Source organism: Acomys russatus, chromosome 9, assembly GCF_903995435.1.
Source record: "Acomys russatus chromosome 9, mAcoRus1.1, whole genome shotgun sequence".
Lineage (NCBI taxonomy): Eukaryota > Metazoa > Chordata > Mammalia > Rodentia > Muridae > Acomys > Acomys russatus.
The window spans coordinates 34,852,588-34,873,479 of NC_067145.1; the positions used below are offsets into that span (position 1 = coordinate 34,852,588).

The 20,892-nt window shown below is 43.2% G+C and overlaps 1 protein-coding gene across 1 annotated transcript; it reads left to right on the forward strand.

The window, feature by feature from the left end:
• The first annotated feature begins 1,493 nt into the window (after positions 1–1,493).
• LOC127193878 (40S ribosomal protein S12-like) lies at positions 1,494–2,034 on the forward strand. The gene has a single exon (XM_051151135.1). It carries the CDS (start codon positions 1,717–1,719, stop codon positions 2,032–2,034), a length of 318 nt encoding a protein of 105 aa, XP_051007092.1. The 5' UTR covers positions 1,494–1,716.
• Positions 2,035–20,892: the final 18,858 nt, after the last annotated feature.

Sequence of the window (20,892 nt, forward strand, 5' to 3'; positions counted from 1 at the left end):
ACTGCTGAGATGTAATCCACACACCGTAGGACCTTTCTGTTAAGGTCTGGTGGCTTCAGTGTATCCACAGAGCTGCATGACTCCCACTGTAACCTGAGGACATTTTTATGACCTGAGAACGGATCCTTGTAGCCTAATTTCCCTCACTCCTAGTGCGTGCATCTGCTTAGCCTGCGTGCTGTCGCTGGATTTCCCAGTTTAGGCATGCGTAGCAAAACCAACAGGGTGTGGCCTTTGTGTTTCACTTTGTTCTCAGCCCAGTGCCTCCGAGGTTCATCCATTTTGAGCAACCACTACCATGTCCTTTGTATGGCTGGATAGTATTCCATTGTGTGACTAGAACACATTTTGTGTAACCAATTATCAGAGGATGAACATTTGGATAGGTTTTCCTGTTTTAAAACAAATATTTTGTAGCTTTCCTCCAGACTATTCTGTAATTGTGTTTTAGAGGGCTTGTGTTTGGGAGGAGGACTTGGCATTTGAATCCCTATCTTTAATTTCTTTTTGCTAGTAAAATATGTCCTAGGAGCAGGAGTAGCTGCATTCACTGTGCGACAGCAGCTGTTACTAACACTGGAAATATTTCCACGTTCTAGTCCAGCTTCAATTTCCCCATTAGCTGCCTTTAAAGTGAAGTTTCTCACAGTTCTCGAAGGGGGGATTTTCTTTGTCTATATTTATAATTTCTCCAGTCTCTTTGTTTGCTGTGCTGACCCTGGGAACCCTTCCTTATACGCTAGGCCTGTTTCCAGTGTCACTACTTACAAACATAAATAAACACGTTGTAGCTTCTAACACAGTTTTGAATATTTTGTTCATTTTTATCCATCATCACCAAACTCTGTGGGTAGTCAAGTCAGTTCTTTCACTTTTGAAGCTGCACCAATGGATTTATATCCACAAAAATCTTCAGTGGCCATTGATCTTTGGTCTTTGTGGGCTGAGCACTTTGAAGTCACCTTGTCTCAGCCTTGTTCTCAGCACTGGGCCCACTGCTTTGCCCTGGCACGGGCTACTTAAGTTCTGAAGGCTTTCAAAACCGTATCCTGAGAACAGGGGTGGTGGAGGGAGAACTGAGGTGGGTTTCCTGTCGAAGAGGTTCCGGCAGCCCCTGTGGACACTCAGAACTTCTCTGTGGGAACTGGACTCATCCTTTACATAGGTGTCAGCCAGCAAGGCTATACCTGTGCTCCTTGGAAGTAGGCCTAAAGAATGGGCTTATTTCCCAGTTTTTCCATTCTTAAATACCTTTGCACCGTCATCTGACTCCCACAGTGGCCATTTTGGAGTCTGGTAGGAGTGATGTCTTGTGGATTGTGTTTTGCCCAGTTGGGATGCATGGAGGGTCACATCATGACAGTCCATGCTCAGTGCTTGCTTCCAGCTATAACAGCCAGTGGAACATGAGCATGATGGGATACAATGTGTGTGGTGAAGTTGTATTAGATTACATCTAAAATACACCTTTGACTAACGTGTGAGGTTTTGTCACTCCTCACATCTAGGGTATGCAATCCAGTATAGCATTCCTAGGGGACAGGCAGTAGGTGTGGTGTTGGTTGGATGGGAAGACAAAGATAGTGGTTGTTTGAGGTGCCTTTCAGAGGTGCGGGACTGAATGTGTAACCATACCACAGGAGTTCAGCATCAGCACCGTTGAAGATTGTATGCCCTGAGTGAAAGGAAAACAACATAGTAGTCTTCACTGAAATAATGGATGTCAATACTGCTCTTCAAGAGGTGCTGAAGACTGCCCTCATCCATGATGGCCTAACACGTGTCATACACGAAGTTGCCAAAGCCTTAGACAAGCGCCAGGCCCACCTTTGTGTGCTGGCATCCGACTGCGATGAGCCTATGTATGTCAAGCTGGTGGAGGCACTGGGTGCTGAGTACTGTGCACTGTGTAAAATTGATCGAGAGGGAAAGCCACGGAAAGTAGTTGGTTGCAGTTGTGTAGTAGTTAAGGACTATGGCAAAGAATCTCAGGCCAAGGATGTCATCGAGGTGTGCTTCAAATGCAAGAAATGAATAAATAATTTTTTTTTTTTGCTCAAAAAGAAAGAAAGAAAGAAGAAAGAAAAGGACAGGACAGGCACACCTTTAATCCCAGCACTCAGCAAGGCAGAGGCAGGTGGATTTGTGAGTTTGAGGCCAGCCTGATCTACAAAGCAAGTCCAGGATAGGCAGGATTACACAGAGAAACAGAAAGAAAAAGGAAGGGAGAGAAGGGGAGAGAGAGGGGGACAGAGAAAGGGGGAGGGGAGGGACAGAAAATCCAAGATGAGTGAGATGACGGTGTGAACTGCACCTGAAACCCAGCTCATCAAAAAATTCAGACTCTCAGAATTGAGAGATCTTTTCTAGGTGTTAACTCTGTCTACCATGATACCAGAGTCCCCCTGGCCACACCTTGCTGAGATGACTTGTCCGCTCCAACAGAGGTGGGTTCACCCTTGCCCCCGCCCCCAATCAGAGCTGCCTCATCCATGCTCCTCTCTGTTCCCAAGACTGGCTACATGTTGGCCACACTTTCCTTAGCCTCTACGTTTTCCTGATCTGATGGCTGCCCACAGATCTTCTTTGGAGACTTTAGGGCTAACACATGCAAAGTTTAATGATCTGATGCTTTGAACTTGTGCCTACCAATTCTGAACTGAGGTAGCAGCTGCTCAGACTATACCGGGACATCAAAGTAGGCTTCTGTGTCATGCTGGACATGGACCTCTGCAGGCCCTTCCTTCCAAGTGGGCCTCCCCACGGTGGCCCCTGGAAACCTCCCCTTCACAAGTGTGTGGTCTGCATTGCCAAAGTGCTCCACATAGGATGGTTTTTTTTTTTTTTTTTTTTTTTTCCTATTTTAAAACTTCCCCTAAAGGTCAGGCATGGTTGTTCACACTTTACAGTCTCAGACCTTGGGAAAGAGATGGGAAGGTCATAAGTTCAAGGCTGTCCTTGACTACATAGCAAGTTCAAGGCTAGCCTGTGGTACAGGAGAACCTGATCAAAACATACAAACAACAACAGCAGCAGCAAAATGAATTGGGCATATAGCTCAGTTTGTAGAGTGCTTCCCAAGCATTCACAGCGCCCTGTGCTAAATTCTCAGTACTGCACAAACCAGATGTGGGGCCCATGCTTGTATTCCCAGCACTGGGGAGGTGGAGAGAAGATCAGAACTTGAGGGCCATGAGCTCACGTTGCCTCCACTGTTTAGTTATTAACGGCGTGACCTTAAGCAGATTGTAGAATGCCTGTGCTGTAGGTCTCATACTTGTAAGCCTAATGGTAGTACTGACAGCATAGTTGCTGTGAATGCTAAGTGAGTTAAGGCAGTCAAAGTGAATCGAGCAAAGCCTGGTACCTAGTAGAGGGTGAATGGCAGCATTGTTAGTGCCTGTAAGAGGGTAGTTTAGAAGAGAGGAAGTATTCTGGGAAACTGCTGAGTTTTAGCAGATAAAAGGTCCCTGGGGGCACCCTTCGTGCCAGCCTCTGTGCTGGGCTCATAAGTGTTAAAGTGGGATGTGAGTTAGTGGAAGGGCAGTGCCCATCTCCTTCCCAGAGCTCCTCTTTCCCCATTGGTTCTCTTAGCTTTTGCAGTGGCCAATCATGAGCTTCTGGTTTTCCATGTGACCTTCACACAGGCAGGCCTGTCCTGGATACTTTAGTGGGTAAGAAAGAGGGTTTTGGAGACTGCCGCTTGACTCAAATCCTCACAATCCTGGGGCTATATCGCGAAGCATCTGCCTTTCCCCTTGCCCGTGAAACAACAATACTAGGGTCTGCAGAAGACAGAAAATATGTTGGATGTGGCCTAAGCACTCTATAATAGCAATTACCTTTCTTTTAAGCAAATCATCTCTAAGGGGTGGTTTCAGTGCTCTTTTCTAGGTTTGGCCTTTTCCTTTTTTTCCCATAGATTCACTTTTTTCTTTCTTTTGTTCTTTCTTTAAAAAAAAAAAAAAGTAGGTTGGTTGGTTTGTTTGTTTATACAGTGCTCTGCCTGCATGTGAGCCAGCAGGCCAGAAGAGGGCACCAGATCTCATTGTAGATAGTTGTGAGCCACCACGTAGTGGCTGGGCATTGATTCCAGGACCTTCGGAAGAACAGCCAGTGCTCTTAACCTCTTGAGTCATCTCTCCAGCCCTCCACTTTATTTCTTAACTTACAAATTAAACTCTCTGTCACTGGAAAAGAAGAGTTAGCTGAAATTTGATGTGTTTAGCAAAGTGACAAAGGCTGAGGGAGGACACGGCAACCTTGCAGGAGGTGTGTCTGCTGTCACAGTCTGTGGGCAGGTCTTTAGTGAGTTTCACACCAAAAGATGATTTTCTAATTTTTAAATATAGGTATTTTATGTGAAGTATTAGAAACCCTGTATGTCATCCACTGCTTTAACAGTGACGGTGCCAGGAAATAAATATGTCAGTGTTTGTCACAGCACATCTAAGAAGTCAGAGACTGCAGCTGACTCATTGGTCAACCTCTGCAGCAGGTGTCAGTCTTGACAATGAAGTGGAAGAGCGAAGGCGCCCTTCCTCTGTAACTTGGGGAGCCCTTGTCACAGGAGTCTTTTATGATCATCCCTCTGTGACCCAGTTTGAGTAGCACGCTGCAGAGCTGAGGTGTGCTGCGCTTCACAAGCGTGGTTATAACCAAAGGGATTTAGAACAGTTGGGAATCACTTGCAGGCAGTACTGCTGTACCACAGCATAAGCAGGCAGAGAGCAATGGTCTCCTTGTGCGTGGATGTGATCAGCTTAGCCAGGAAAAACCAGACCGATATCAGAAAGTCAGAAACCCGTCCTGACAAGTCCTGCCCTGTTTCAGCAGAATTCAGGGTCGTTTTGTCCAAGTGGGAGCAAAATACAATTAGCTTTGGTTTCATGTCCCGGCCACCTCCCCCACCATTAAATGGTTGTCAGCTGTGAAGTCAAGCTCACCTAAGGGTGATGTGTCCTTTCCCTGTCAGTCTTGACTCTGCCAGGGCTCCTGCTGCATCCTCATGCACACTGGGAAATTCTCAGACATTCAAAGCTCTGCATTGTACCCACCTTATACTTACATCTTGCAGATGCATCACAATGGGGTCTCTCACACACGCTTGTGAATTGTGCGCAGACGTTCCTGTGCACTTCCTGAAAGCCGTGACTCTAGCAAGGGAGTCACCCCAGTTCTTACAGTTCTTAACCCATGTGGGCTGAGAGGCTGGCTGAGAAGCTGACATGCTACGACATGTGGTAATCCTGCAAAGTGCTACATGTTTTTATTTATGGTTAAGGGAATAAAGCAAAATCCCTCTTTGACTACATTTCCTGCATTATTTACTCAGTGATAAATGGAATTGCCTCATGGGTCTGAGCTCTGCAATGAAAGACCCCATTGTAGTTTATACTCATGGTTGGAGTTACAGCCCCAAGGGGAATGTAAATTCTGAATATCCTGGTAACTTTGGATACACAGTTTTCTGTTGTTTCAACGCTGTATTTTACTCCAAGTAAAAGAAAATAAAGAGCAAAGGGAAAAGGCTAAGGGCTGGCTCTAGTGCTAGAGCCCAAATAAATTGAGTGAAAGCTGCCTGAATGCAAAGATTAAAATTGTCCCAGAGTTGATAACAGTCCTGTGTCAACCCATGTCTGGTGTCCCTAAATTCTTCAGTTTTAAAATGCATGAGCTCTTTAAGGACATCAGTGACAAGCATCCCTATCCTGGAAAGACAGCAAAGTGAGCTGCAAAGTTCGCAGGTGCGGTTCCTCATCAGGGCACCTCCTCTGAGCCAGTGCTCCTGACACTTCCTGGGGAGGGAGGAGGTAAAAATCTTGGAGGGAGTGTTAGACTCATACTGTATTTGTTTTAAACTAATAGGAAATTTCTATTTAGAGTAAAACAAAAATTAGTTCATACTCCACCTGTGGCAGTATAAGGTTGAAGACAGATACACGTGAGGAAAGCTTGCTCCTCCGTGCATCGCTTCAAAGCTAGATGGGCCCCCGTTTTCTGAGGCCTCCCTATGTGTGAGCAGTCAGTATTGACTGCATCAGGCTCCCCGTGGAGACTGCATCATTTTGTTTTGGCTACTTTTTTTCCCGTTTTCGTTTTGTTTTTCTCTCCCCCCCTTCAATTTGACAATGATGTGGTTCAGTTGGCTTCCTTTAGATTTACTATGCTTGCTCTTGTCAGATTATTTGGTCTTTAAGTTTATGTTGCATCTAATTTGGAAGATCTTACTCATTTTGAATCAAGGCTTGCCAGTTCTGGAAGGCTGGCCCTGAGCTGCCACCTCCCATCTTAGCCTCTTCAGCGCCCTGACTGTTGGCATGCACCAGTACCAGCACCAGCACCAGTACCAGCACCAGCACCAGCACCAGTACCAGCACAAATGGCCATATGTGTAGGTTTACCAAAAAGTTGCACAGATAGTGGAGGAAATTACCACATAGCCATCACCTGCTTCCCCTAGGCTTTCTTGTGTAGTATGTATTTGTTAAATTTGAAAAGTTGTCTTTGTATGAGCTTTTAACTATAGTATTTCCACTAATGTCGTTTTATTTCTGTCTTAGCACATTTTCCATCAGACACCTCCGTTCTGCAACTGTCTCGTTCATGTTGTTCGGAGCCCTGATGTTCAGTACTGGCCAGGTGTCTCTCGGATGTCTGTCCATGTGAGCATGTATGGTGTTTTCTCATGCTCAGGGAGGCGTGGCTTTGGGTGTGATAACACAAAAACGTAGGTCAGATTCAGCAGCTCTGAGACAGGACTAGCACATGGTCACCTTTGAGTGTGAGCTAAATGAACTGCTTTAGGTACGGGAGACCCACAGCAAGTCTTGAAGTAGAAGACAGGTTGGGAGGAGGGTAACATAAGAGACAGCAGAGCATGATCTTAAAGAGAGAGAGAAAACTTTCCTCAAAACTGGTAGAGGATTCATCAGGAGAGACTGCCACCGTGTTACAACATGACAGATCCTGAAGGGGTGGACAGACTCTCTCCTTTTCCCTCAGAAGTGGGTTTCTGACTTTCATATGTTTCTGGAGTGTGGCGGTAAGTTTTACACCACACAATGTAGTCTGGCTTAGCCTACATGCTGAGGGGTCCAGTAGTAGGTAGGAGTATACTACCTGCAATAGCAAGCTGTGGAGTGGAGCTGGGCTTGTTTACACCTGAATATGGGAGGGAAACTACTGGAAACTGGAGAGAGGCCATAGTGGGGTGTGGCCTGCTTTCTGAGGGGGTCTCCCATCTAATGCAAAGCGCCCTTCTCACTGCATCCTATCTGGGTGTGGCGTGATGACTGAGAAGATCCCAGGGTTTCTCTACCGAGAAGAGCAGTTTTCCTTTTCTGTTGTCTATCGTTTGCCAAGTCATTTTCATCCAGCCAGTCGACCTTAGGTTTGTATGAGAAGAGAGTCATAGGAGCTATTTTCATCCTCAGTTCCTACCCAGTATCACCAAATACTTACTTGATGCTCCCCTTGGGTCTGCCTTTAGCAGCTCTTGAGGTTTGCTTCCCTTCCTGTCCGTGCCTCCTCCCTCCCCCTGGAAGATGCTGTGGTGGCCAATCTTGGTTGTCATTTGACTCCATGTGGAATCAACTGACACCCTCTAGGCTCATCTTGTGTTTTCCCTGCTCCATCCTGTAAGCATCTGTTTGTCCGAGGAGCTGGAAAGTGGTAATTAAAGCTAGATCTGGGAGCTGGTTGCATTCTGCTTGGCATGGCTTCTTACAGTGCTTTGTTCTCTCATTTTGTTTTACCATCCCCTTTTAGATTCAAAGTCTGTTGATATTTAACCTTTGACTTTATCCCAAAAGCACCTGGGATGCTGTGTCAATTTCTTTCAACTTATTTTTTTCTGTTTTTCAGATTGAATAATACCTGTGCAAATACTGATCTCTTCTTATTCTTTCCTTTGAATCTCTAAGCTGCTGTTAAACCAGTCTAGTCACTTTCATTTCATGTGCATTAGTCTGAAGCCCTAACTTTTTTTTTTTTTTTTGTAGTGAGCAGAGGAAGTATGGATGGATGTGTATTGTTGACATGGGCACAGCCATGACAAGGACCAAACCTCAGACACTGCTAAATTGGCAAAACCTTTCCCCATATGTCTGAGTCAGGCTTAAAGTTGGCACATAGTCATCTTCCTGTGGTGCAAGTATGAATCTGACTGACTAGCCCCACCCCCTGTGCTGACTCGTTGTTCTAGGTTCTGGGTAGTTGTGTTACATTGTAGGCATGGCTCCACCAGAGCATGCAGACCACTGACCCCAGCTCTCCTCTGTGTGTTTGTTGTGTTCTTTCTTTGTGCCCTCACTGTCCCTACTCAATGCTCAGAGATACAAGCTATGCAGGATGTAGCACCCTCCTCTTTTATCTCAAGTAATTTCTATTTCTCCAAGTTTCCCTTTAGTTTATTTTATTACAGTATTTACTCTCTTAGTTATAACTAAATGTGGCTTTAATACTTGCTTGTTAATGCTCATGTTTGGCCCATTCCAGTTGGTTCCCCTGTGTATTCATATTTCCTCTTTTTTTTTTTTTTCCTGCTGAGTACTTTGGGGCTGTGATTCATACTTTGTAAAGGCTCTGGATTCTCCTGCTCCCTGAAGAACGGTAATATTGTATACAAGCAGGCAGTTAACTGGATAAACCCAAACCTCTAACTGTACTTTCTCTGGTGGGCAGCAATCAAGCTCTCAGTTTAGCTCAGTCTCTGGTCTTTGTTGAACTTGATAAGAATGCACTGTAACATGCACAGTTCTGATGAAGTAGCCCAGCATCAACACTTGGGAGGCAGAGGCAGGGGGGATCCTGCAGTTTGAGGCTCGTGTACACAATATTTCAAGCCAGGCAAGGTTACCTAGCAAGATTTTGTCTAAAAAAAAAAAACCCAATCACCAGGCACTGTGTAGTATAGGCTCTTGCTTTGTGGGTGTCAATTTTGTAAAGTTGTTTGTTTTACTCCTAGAACTATGTATGCAGTTAGTCCTAGAGTACACCTTGGATTCCTTAGCCAGCAAGACTGTGGGATTTAATGTAAGTTTTAGCTGCTCAGCCCAGCACCAACTAGGTAGAACCTGCTCTTGGGAGAAAAAAATTGAGACTGTGAAACCCAGTGTTATTGTCTTCTTTTAAGTGTCATCTTCCTACAGTCTTTGCTACTTTTTCCACCTTGATGCATGTGCACACTGTTGCTGCTCCCGAGAGCTTCTAAGTGCTAACAGTGGGAGGTTACTCTGATAGGATGTGGTACTCCCTCGCATTGATGGGAGAACAGTATTAGACAAATGCAAAACCAAGCCTGTGCTGTGCTGTGAAGATATAAGGGAATTGCCACAGCTGGTTACCCAGAATGCACAGAACCAACGTGTAGTTACAGACATGAAGCCTCAAGCCATGGAAGGGTGCGGACCCCTACACTGGGTGGAGAGGGAAGTTTTTTTTCTTTCCCAATAAAGGGTTGAGGGAATTTTCTGTCTACCCCAGGCTGACTATACAGGAGCAGAATTCTTAAAACTTCAGACTGAAATAGCATTCTGAGTCATCTAGAAGTAAAAATCAAGTTCCTCGGTCACACATGCTAAACAACACAGTAGAGAGTCAGAGGGAAAACACGGCAAATATGTATAAAGACAGGCAAACAATAACAGACACCACCACAAAGAGGTGTTGTCATAGGGCAGAGTGCTGTATCTGCAGTGCAGAGTGGAGGCAGCATCAGCCTCAGAGTCTGCACCATCATCCCATGACACTTCAGTTAAGACCTTGCACACAGCTGTTGAAAAAGCTCCCAAAAGGCTCGTCCTGTTTTAAAGACGTGGGAAATGGAGGAGGTGATGTTTTTCTAAAATGATCCTCGTCGTGTCTCCCATCTCCCTGTGCTCCTCTGCTATGTAATCTTTTACCACTTCTGCATCTTGGTAGAGTCAGTTTCTCTCTGCTTAAATCTGCACTGGCCTTTGATTCTTCTCTCAAAATGACGCCTGGGACTCGTAGCACTGGGACTGGAGACAAGTAGAGTCCTGCCTGTGGTTGACAGCCAATCTAGCTGATACAGTGGCCTGACAAATCCAGCCTAAAAACTGATGCTAAGCACTGCAGAGAGGGCTCAGGGGTGAGGAGCACTCGCTTCACAATTGTGGGGACTGACGTTCACACCCCAGCACCCACATATGAAGCTGAGCATGTAACTCCAGCTCTGTGTGGTCTGATGCCCTTTTCTGGCTTTTTTGTGTACACAGGCATGCGCACAATGCTCACACACATGTGCACACACTCACGGTGTCTTAGTTAGGGTTACTATTGCTGTGATAAAACATCATGACTAACTTAGGGAGGGAAGGGTTGATTTGGCTTACACTTGCACAGCACTGTTTATCTTTGAAGGAAGACAGGACTGGAACACAAGGAGGGTAGGAACCCAGAGGCAGGAGCTGTTGCAGAGGCTATGGAGGGGCGCTACACACTGTCTTGCTTCTCATGGCTTGCTCAGCCTGCTTTCTAACAGAACCAGGACCACCAGCCCAGGGGTGACACCACCCACAGTGCACTGGGCCCTCCCCCATCAATTGTTAACTAAGAAAATGCATTACAGTCTTGCCTGCAGTTTGATTTTATGGAAGCAGTTTCTCAATTGAAATTTCCCAAACTAGCCAGCACAGGTGGTGATTCTTCTGCAAAAACTATATCATATGTGGCTATTTATTATTCAGGAGTAAACCTAGAAGGTATACATATCCCCACCCCAGTACTGGATATTAACCTCACAGCCTCACACATGCTAGGTCTAAATTTGCCAACTTTGCCTCAGCCTCCTGGCATGTACCACCACACCTGGGCAGCATGTGTATTTCAAAACTACTGAGTGAAAGACGTTGCAGAGTGTTGATGTGCTGCTTCCAGACACAGAGTGGTGTGGTTGGACTTAGAATAAATTGATTTCTGACACTGAAATTATTTCATTGAACTTAACATCATTTGGCTGTGTTCCTGTAATTATATGTATCTAAGGAATTATGCCTAGAAAGCATCTTTCAATTGGTGAACTGTCTTTAAGAACATATGCTGAATCTTTTTCTTTCTTTTACATTTTTCTTTTTATTGAAATTAGATGTTTTTCTCACATAATATATCCTGATTATGGTTCCTTACCACTACCTTTCTCTACTACTCCCAGGTCCACCCCACCTCTCCTCCCATCTGGATCCACACCCTTTCTGTCTCTCACTAGAATGCAAAAGGCTTCCAAGGGATAATGATAAGATAAAATATAGGATAAAATAGAAAACCAACGCATCAAAACTGGGCAAAACAAATAGAAGGAAAGGAGCTTAGAGAAGACACAAGAATCAGAGACTCACTGCACACTTGGGAATCCCATTAAAAACACTAAACTGGAAGCCCTGTGCAGGCTGCCTCAGACTCTGAGTTCACATGAGATTTGATCTTGTTGATTTACAGGGCCTTGTTTTCTTGGTGTCTCCCTTCCCCTCTGGCTCATACACTTTTTTCCCTCCTCATCTGCAGGGTTCCCTGAGAGGGGTTTGATAGAAACATCCAGTTTAGTCTGAGTGCTCCAAGATCTCTCACTCTCAGCCATCTGAGTTTCCTGTTTTGAGAATTCTGCTTAGAATTTTTAATTGGGCTACTTATTTTCTTGATAACTAGTTTTTTGAGTTCTTTATATATTTTGGATGTTAGTCCTCTATCAAATGTGTAATTGGTAAGAATCATTTCCCATCCTGTAGGCTGTTGCTTTGTCCAAATGACAGTGCCCTTCTCCATGCAGAAGGTTCTCAGTTTCACGCGGTCCCATGTATTAATTGTTGATCTTAGTGTCTGCACTAAAAGTGTTCTGCTCCTTTGTCAATGAGTTCAAGGCTGTTCCCCAGTTTCTCTTCTAGGAGGTTCACTGTATCTGGTTTTGTGTTGAGGTCATTAATCCATTTGGAATTGAGATTTTTTGGTAGAGTGATAAGTATGGATCTATTTGGAATCTTCTGCATGTAACCATCGGGTTTCACCAGCACCATTTGTTGAAGATACTGTCTTTTTTCAGTATGTCTTTCTGGCTGCTTTATCAAAAATTGGTTGTGCATAGGTGTGGGCTTCTGTGTGGGTCTTCAGTTTTATTCCATTGATCAGTGTGTCTGTTTTTGCATCAGTGCCATGCTGTCCTCATTACTGTAGCTCCGTGGTACAATTTAAATCAGAGGCAGTGATGACTTCTCCCAGTTCTTTGTTATTCAGCATAGTTTCGCTATCTTGGCTTGTTCTGTTTCCATATGAAGCTGAAAATTGTTCTTTCAAGATCTATGAAGAATGATGTTGGAATTTTGATGAGGCTTGTATTGAATCTGTAGATGCTTTTTGTAGGGTGGCCATTTTTCCTATTGTAAAGGAATTTTACTTCAGAACATGGCTGCTCTGGCAAGAGATCACATCCAAAGACCTTCTAGATCTGTGTGCTCCAGCTAGAATGCAGACACACATTTAATCCCAGGAGTCAGAGGCAAACAGATCTCTGAGTTCAAGGACAGCCTGGCATAGAACAAGTTTCAGGTAAAGAAAAGCTTAGGTCCAGGTGTGGTGGGACATGCCTTTAATCCCAGCACTCAGGACACAGAGGCATGCAGATCTCTGAGTTCTAGTCAGTTCTGTTCAGGCAGTTTGGTTGAGGGAGTGAATAGTGAGGCAGTGTGGTAGAGTTGAATTTCTAGCTGTTCAGTTCCTGGAATTCAGAGGCAGTTTTTCAGAGACAGGTTGAAGAGAGAACAAGCTAGTCACAGGTGAAGAGAGATGAGCAGAGAATGAGAAGAAGCCAGAAGATTAAAGCAAGTTGCTGGAGTTAGCTTGAGGCCAAGCAGAGCAAGAAGTCAGATACTGAGAGAAGCCAGATTGCATCAGTCAGCCAGCTGGGTGTGCAGTCTGAGCCAGAACAGCTGAGTTGAACCATCCAGTTAGAGTTCAGAAAGAACAAGAAAGGGTGAGTTTATTCAGAAGTAAATCTCAGAGGCTGAAAACATTCTAGGCCTAGATTAGATTGTATGGAGGCTAGAAGCTTCCAGGACTAGGGCTAGAGTTGAGGCCTGCTCCTTTTGGGTAGGATAACTATAGATATTTTTATTTCAGGCCCCAAAGCCCCATCTTCTCAGCTCACTGCTGATGTAAAACAAATCTCTATGCATAAACTATGTTTATGATCAACATACCCTATGGCCTTATTACCCAGCAAAAAATTCCCCAACTTTAAGCCCAGCTGGCCCCAACTGCCAGGAACACTTTCAGGGTTAGCTAGAACTACTACTACTTCTTAATTTATTTATTTTTACATTTATTCTTTTTTTCTCTCATTTATTATTATTATTTTTTACATACAGATTTATATTATTACACATATAGATAATAGATTATCTATAGCAAGAAGAATCATGACAGAGTCAGGAAGTATATGAATGTTACATTCTTAGTGTTTTGGCTTAACTAGAACTTCTTGTTAGCAAAATAACTTGAGTCAGAGCTGACCACCCTGTTTCACCATCCACTCTCCTGTATGAGCTAATTGTGGATTTTCACCTTTAAATATGCAATACAACGTCCCCTCAAGGACACAGTCCTCATCCTGAGCTGGCTGCCTCCCTGAGCTCAGAAAATAAAGCTTTCATTTTAAGCTTCTGCTTCTGAAGTGAGGGTTTTGTTTGTTTGTTTGTTTGTTTTTAAAGATTTATTTATTTATTATCATGTATACAGTGCTCTGCTTGCATGTACTCCTGCAAGCCAGAAGAGGGCGCCATATCACATTACAGATAGTTATGAGCCACCATGTGGTTGCTGGGAATTGAACTCAGGACCTTTGGAAGAGCAGGTGGCGCTCTTAACCACTGAGCCATCTCTCCAGCCCTGTTTTTTTTTTTTTTTTTTTTTTGCTTCCACTCTGAGCCCAACACTAGGTTAGCAGAGAGAGGTAGTAAACCTCAAAGATGACAATTACTTCAGGCAAATAAAAGATACTCTTACATACTATGTTAGTTCTACTGATCCATGACCATGAGAGATCTTTCCATTTTGCCATTTAAAATTTTTACCATACAAATCTTTCACATGCTTGGTTAGAGTTACACCGAGCTATTTCCTGTTATTGAGACTATTGTAAAGGGCATTGCTTCCCTGGTTTCTTTCTCTGTCCATTTGTCATTTGTACATAGAAGGGTTACCAATTTTTGTGAGTTTATTTTGTATCCAGCTACTTTGCTGAAAATATCTATCAGCTATAGGAGTTTCATGATGGACTTTTTTTTTAGGGTTACTCATGTATAATGTCATATCATATGAAAATTAAGATACTTTCATTTCCTTCTTTTCAATTTGTATTCCCTTGATCTCCTTCAGTTGTCTTATTGCTCTAGCTATAACTTGAAGTACTATATTGAATAGGCACGGAGAGAGTGGACTGTGTTATTTATTTAACAAGCTTTACAGCACAAGAACTGAGCACTATTAATCTATTTTAGCCCTCTAAGCTAGTCTGACTGCCTCTTTACCAAAGTCCCTGAGATACTTGCATTTATGGCTTCCTCTGCTCCGACTGCTGTTTTCTCATGATGTCTCCTAGACCTCTCTGCCCATGGCTCAGTCCCCTCTTTCTCCCTGTTCTCCTTCCCTGTCTGTCAGGAAGTCCAGCCTTATTCTCTCCCCTTCTCAGTGATTGGCTGTAAAGCTGCTTTATGGACATATCAGGGGATGGTTGAGGAGCAAAGTTTAAACAGGAGATTCTCATAATATGGATTGCAACCAGGTATATGAGATACATAAATTATCATCATTTGAATCTTTACACAGTATACAATAACATGCCCACATCTCCCTCTTTTAGACTAGTAAAAGGATCTTTCTCTTGTAATAATAAACTACATGCAATAATAATTATGAAAATTATTTGGTAAGATTTACATTTATGTATTTGGCACCCATGGATAAAGTATTCTACTATCTATTCTATCTTGATGAGTTTAAAGTTCTGTACCTAAATCAATTTCTATCATTCTAAACAACTTAAGTTTAATTATGAGACTGTTAACTATCTAGTCTTCAACCCTATCCCAGACTTAGGAAGGAATAAATATTACCTGGATATTTAGGAAGTGTAGGTAAACAGCTTCCAAAACTATAGAAATAACATATATAATTGCCTGGAAAGTTCCCCCAAATTCCTCTATATTGTTAGAGTATCATCTTCAGCCTCAGAATATCTGACAGATTTCTTGAAGTAGGAATTATGAAGGACTTGCCTACATTGTCCTTGCAAAGCTTAGTGGCTGACTTTCCTCTGACAATTTTGTCATATTTGGACAGTGTTTTGTCTGCAGTTAAAACTAGGGCATTTTCTTCTCCAACTAGGTTACCTCATATGAAGCAGATCTCATGGAGGTTCTTTGATGTTCTTTGAAGTGGAATAGGGGTGCTACCAGGAGCAGACCTATCTTGTTCTCAAAAAAGCCTTAAATTAATAAATTATCTTTAAATGACATAATCTGTAGATCTTTGAGGTTTTTGAAGACCATCTATCTATATTGTATCTAAATTGTTTGAACCTAGCTATTTATTATCTGTTCTATCTAGGAACTGTATGTTGGTAATATCTGACTACTAATATGCGTTTCTTAATTATCCTAAAGAATTTGCTATAGCAGCTTTCAAAATTACTATAACTTAACACTGCATTTTTAAGAATTAAAAAGGTACAATGCCTTAGCATATTGTGAGAAAATATAATCTTAAATCTGTATTAATATGCAAAGAGCTATACCAATGTAAGATTTTTGGCTTATTAATGCTCTTTGGTCTAAAAGTAGATTTGATAATCTACCCTTTTAGTTATAGTTACTATAACCAGCCATTTTAAAACAATAACAAATATCCATCACCCATAGAATGAATAAAACCATCCAGTCCACCACTTAGGAAGAGGGCATATTTCTCTTAAAATTGCTTCCTGATGATTTGGGGTGTCATTTTCCTTTTGGGGGCCCAAGAAATTTGTGATATTGTTTAGCATTAAGAAAACTAGCTGAAACTTTTGCTTTCCAGTCTCTGAATGCTGAGAAAGTTCAGAACTTAACTGAAGTCCTGACTGGAACAGTCTATGATGCTGGATGATCTAGCTAGCTGTTTTGAAATTTTCCTGAATACAGATTTTTGAGGCATCATGTTTGCTGACTCTTAAAGAGCCAACGTGCACAGTTCAGGTAAAGTTGTCTTTCTATATGAACTAGCACCTTGCAGAGTAAAAGCTAGAGTTGCCCTCACTGTGCAACTCAGAAGAGTGAACATAGTCAGAAATTCCTCCTTTGGCCCCGAATAATTTGCAAGGGTGAAAATGATGTGAAAAAGATGTTGTGTGAAGGAGGCACAGGTGTTTCCTGGAAACATGATCAGCCCGGAGGAGGTTTGTCAGGTGATGATGTTTACTAGACTGTAGATAGATGCGAGCTGAGCCTGTTCTGTAAGTATCTATATGTTAAAGTCGCAAGTGTCTCCAGTGTCAGCTTCACAGGTGTGTATGGAGAAGTTAAAGTAGACGGTGCTCTCCACTCACCATAGTCATGAACCTGAAATGAATCAGCAGTCCCTTGGCATATATAGCGTAGGATACGTAAAGGGCTTGGAAAGAGCATGGAGTGGTTCTCATGGAGGAGGGGAATGTGTCTAAGTCGCTTTCAGGCCACACTGACTCATAGCTTCATTAAGTGCATGAATCCTCCAGAGCCTTCTGGGGTTGCTGAGATGAATCTTTAAGCGTTGGAACACAAAGCATGCATGCTTCAGATTGGCAGTGCATAGCCGAGGAAAGCCAGCCGAGAGAGGCTTTTCCATGTTACAGCTTATGACAGCAAGTGGAAAATGCTTCAGTGAGGCAGGCTGGCATTTAAAATCAGAAAAGTAACAGCCCGAAGTGCTGAAGTCAACAGACTTTTTAGAAATATGGTTACCATTTGCTGAGAAAGCCTTTCAGAGTAGCCACAGACATGCGTTTGCAACCACAGTCAGTTCATTTTCCCCCAAATGTGGGACTGTGACCTCAATTGGCGCCAGCAAAATCTGTGTACTTCCAGAGAAGATTTAATTCATGCACAAATTCAAGGCAAGAAGGAAAAGTTGGTGAGAGAGCAGCAAGGTACATGGTCACATATTACACTCAGTTTAGATGACGAACTGCTGTTCATTGTCTCCTGGGAGTGGCTTTAAATACATTTTCCCCTCCAGACCTCCAGAGAGAGAGAGAGAGAGAGAGAGAGAGAGAGAGAGAGAGACAGAAAAGAAGAAGAAGAAGGAGGAGGAGGAGGAGGAGGAGGAGGAGGAGGAATGAAGAAGAAAGGAGGGAAAAGAAAGAAGGAAGAGAGACAGAGAGAGAGAGAGAGAGAGAGAGAGAGAAGGAAGAAGAGGGAGGGAGGAAGAGAAAAAAAAAAGAGTCACAAGAGTGAGTAACTAACTACTGGACTATGAATTGAAAAAGATAGGTAAGGAAATGAAGAATCTTTGAGTGATAGTAATTTGAACAGTATAAATGAGACGCCATATGACCTGGAGGGGAAATCTCCAAGGTAAAGTCTCAGCAAGTGGAAAAGTTCATCTCTTGTAAACAGAAGAGAAATGTTCGACTTTTGTCCAAAGTGCTGTGCCTCTCTGGGTCTTGTGGTCTATAGCTGTAAAACAAGAGATCTGGATTGAATGTGCCCAAAGAAGTTTTAAAGTCCAATGAAGTAAAAACAGGATAAACTAGCAAACAGAACTGTAGGACATCTCTACAGAGATGTCATCAGTGGTGGAAGTGTGTCAAGGCCTGCGTTTGATCCCTAGAACTGTGTACATCAATACTGGCAACAGGGCCAGGGGTAGCTCATTTATAAAGATAGAGACCTTCTGATGTCAGGAACAGGGGGAGATTATTGAGAAAGAAAAAACTGTTGAGAGAGAAACAGGAAAGGCAATAAGGGTCTAAGTATAGTGAAGAGGGGTGCTGGTGGCTAGTTTCCGTCATTTCCTTCCTTGTAGCAGAGAGACTTGGCTGTGTCTTCACTTCTTAAGAAGGAAGACACATCATGTGCTACAGTCAGGTGTGCTTTGCTCAGCTCCCTTTTGATTTCAAGGAGCAGTCCTTGCCACAGAACATTCTTTGCTCTTCTAGTCTTACATCCTAAATGGAGGAAGTGGGAGCTCTTCTGGGAGCTCTGACCTGTTTCAGCATGGCCAATGTCATGTGAGTACTTTTCAGTAAGCCACACTCCAAGTTTAGCTCTCATCAATAATATAGTGCAGGTAGTTTAATATCTACTGTAATTCTCCATATGATCAGAAATCATGTGCAAAAGTCCCCAAAAGCTGGTGTTCAAAAGAGACAGTGGTCCCTTTATTGTTCCCTCTGCATTAGGAAGAGGTGTTAAGTTAATTACAAAGACCTGGAGGTTTCTTTGAATTTCAGAGACTCGTGGTCATTTTGGCTGAGTTGGAGCCCAGTAAATCCGCTGAGAATGAGTCATCAAGTGTGGGACTAGAGAGGTTAGGAAGCAAGATTTAGCATGGCCTCCAGGGAGAAAATACCGGAGTGTCTGCTGAAGAGAACCAAGGCTTGTCAGTCCAGTGACAAATACACAATCATGTAAAGTTCCCAACCAAACCAGAGTGAGGCAAACACTAGCTGTGGTAGCGCTTGCAGGCTGAGGCCGGACTGAGCATGATAGAAACCCAACTGCTCAAACAGCAGGCACTTGAGAAGCATCGGTGATTGGCCACCAGAGAACCACCTCCTGGGGTTGATAGTGACAGTTTTGAAAACCAGCCTGACAGGGTGAAGCTCTAAGTTAGCTGTTCAGCATTATTCTTTGCTACACTGGACACGGCTCTGTAGGACATATTGTACTCTTAAATTATACACATTTTCAGAAATAAATGCAAGAGTCTACTGAGGTCAGCTAGTGAGTAGCTTTGTCTTTGTGCCAATAAATGCTAAACTGTCTCCTCAGTTGTGATAGTTTAGACATTGTTCTGTATGTCCCTGCCCCTCCCTCTTTCTCCCTTCACATCTCACCCCAACGCTGTGTGTATGTGTGTGTGTGTGCGTGCACACGCATGTGTGTAATGTCTGAAGTGCTCCAGACACCAGCAGAACTAACTTTTTACGGTGATTTCTGTTAGTAGATGCAACTGATATAAGAAATTCAGTGGAGATTGTGTAGAAAGTAAGCGACCCTCACTTCCCGTTTTATACACTGCCTTGTCTAGTACCAAGACAGATACCAGCTTCTACAGATCGCTGTCTGTTCCTGTTATATTTAAATTCATCACCAAGCCAAGTCTGGTGGCCCACACCTACAACCCCAACATTCAGGGGCAGAGGTAGGAGAATTACTGCGAATTTGAGCCAGCCTTGTCTGAAAGCAAAGTAAATACTAAAGTAAATAAAGTCATTAACAAATATTTTGGTTAGTGAGAAGGAGGGACTCAGGAAGGATTTTTAAGGCCCTTGAACTGAGGTTTGGATGGAGAACAGGATTTGACAAATGGATATGAGAGGGAGGAGCCAGGACTAGCACTGAAAGTAAGTATATGTCAAAGGAGGGAGGAGCCAGGACCACTCCAGTCCCAAAGGTGGGGAGGTCTGCCTTGAGCAGACACTTACTCTATAGGAGGCCATGCTACTGAAGGTTTGGTGAGATCAGAATGGGGAAGTCACTAGGGACAAGGTAGAAACTCAGTTGGGTTGTTTGCTAGAGGGAAATTGTAGCAGAACATGCCAGAGAAGGTCTAGTAGGGGCAGATAAGCTAGGAGAGAAAGGAAAGGGCAAAGTAGAGATAGGGGGCAGTGCTCAATTAGCTTAAAATGAAGCAAATAGTGGCTCTGCAGTTGACAAAGAAATAGCTCTAGGAAGTTTTAAAATACAAAGGTTTAAATATTCTCTTCTGTCATCATGTTTTATTTCTTCCCCTGACATTTGTTGCTCATTTTTTGGTAAAAGAAAAGCAGCATATGCTAAAAGAAATCAGGTACATGTCAAGGACTGAACTGATTCCAAGAATTCTTCCTGTAGCTGTATTGCTATCATGTGGAAATACCTTTTGATTCGGATCTTTTCTGAAGAACTTGTACATTGTATCACAACATCTGCTTCTACATTTTAATCTCTCTCTTCCCTTTTATAGATATTTGCATATTTTTTCCCAAATAAGACCTTTTGTTTGCCACAAGAAAGCTATTACCCAGAATGTTAATGGGTTTTCAGCTATTAAAATGTAATGTATATCTTGAGTATTTAACTATAAATTTAAAAAGTCTCCATGAACAATCTCAAAGGAATAGTTAGAACGCACTCCTGGTAAATGGGCTCATTTTTCTATAATTTACTGGAAGTGCTGATAGGAGAGCAGTCCTAATGTGAAAAGTGCATTAATCCCTGGAGTTATATTGTGTGGATTAAATTATTACTTTCAAAGAATACAATGTACGAGGTCATTTACCCCTCATTCACACTTGTTACTTAGAATCACACTAGAAAAGCAATCACTTGGAATCCAAGATGGCAGCTCTGAACAAACACTGTATCTGATCTGCAGGACGGAGACTAGGGGCCCAGCTGGCAGCTACATACTGCAAGACCTGGAGAGCCCTAGGTGAGAAGGGTCTGCACAGTGCAGAGCACAGGTGGGTCTGGCCTTGGGCCATCCAACTGGCCCATAGAGGATAGAGAATGGAGGATGGGTGCCCAGTCCCAGGACTCTGGACCCATACATGCCTGCGAGCTGCGGTATCTGGGACTGAACTGTGGGTAGTGAAGCACCAGAGTCTGGATCTGCTGGACTGGGGAGAAACCAGGAAAATGGGTGGATCTGACCTCAGAC

What these genes read in the sequence shown, in the direction of transcription:
- LOC127193878 (XM_051151135.1), top strand. Translation starts at nt 1,717, where the DNA reads ATGGATGTCAATACTGCTCTTCAAGAGGTGCTGAAGACTGCCCTCATC.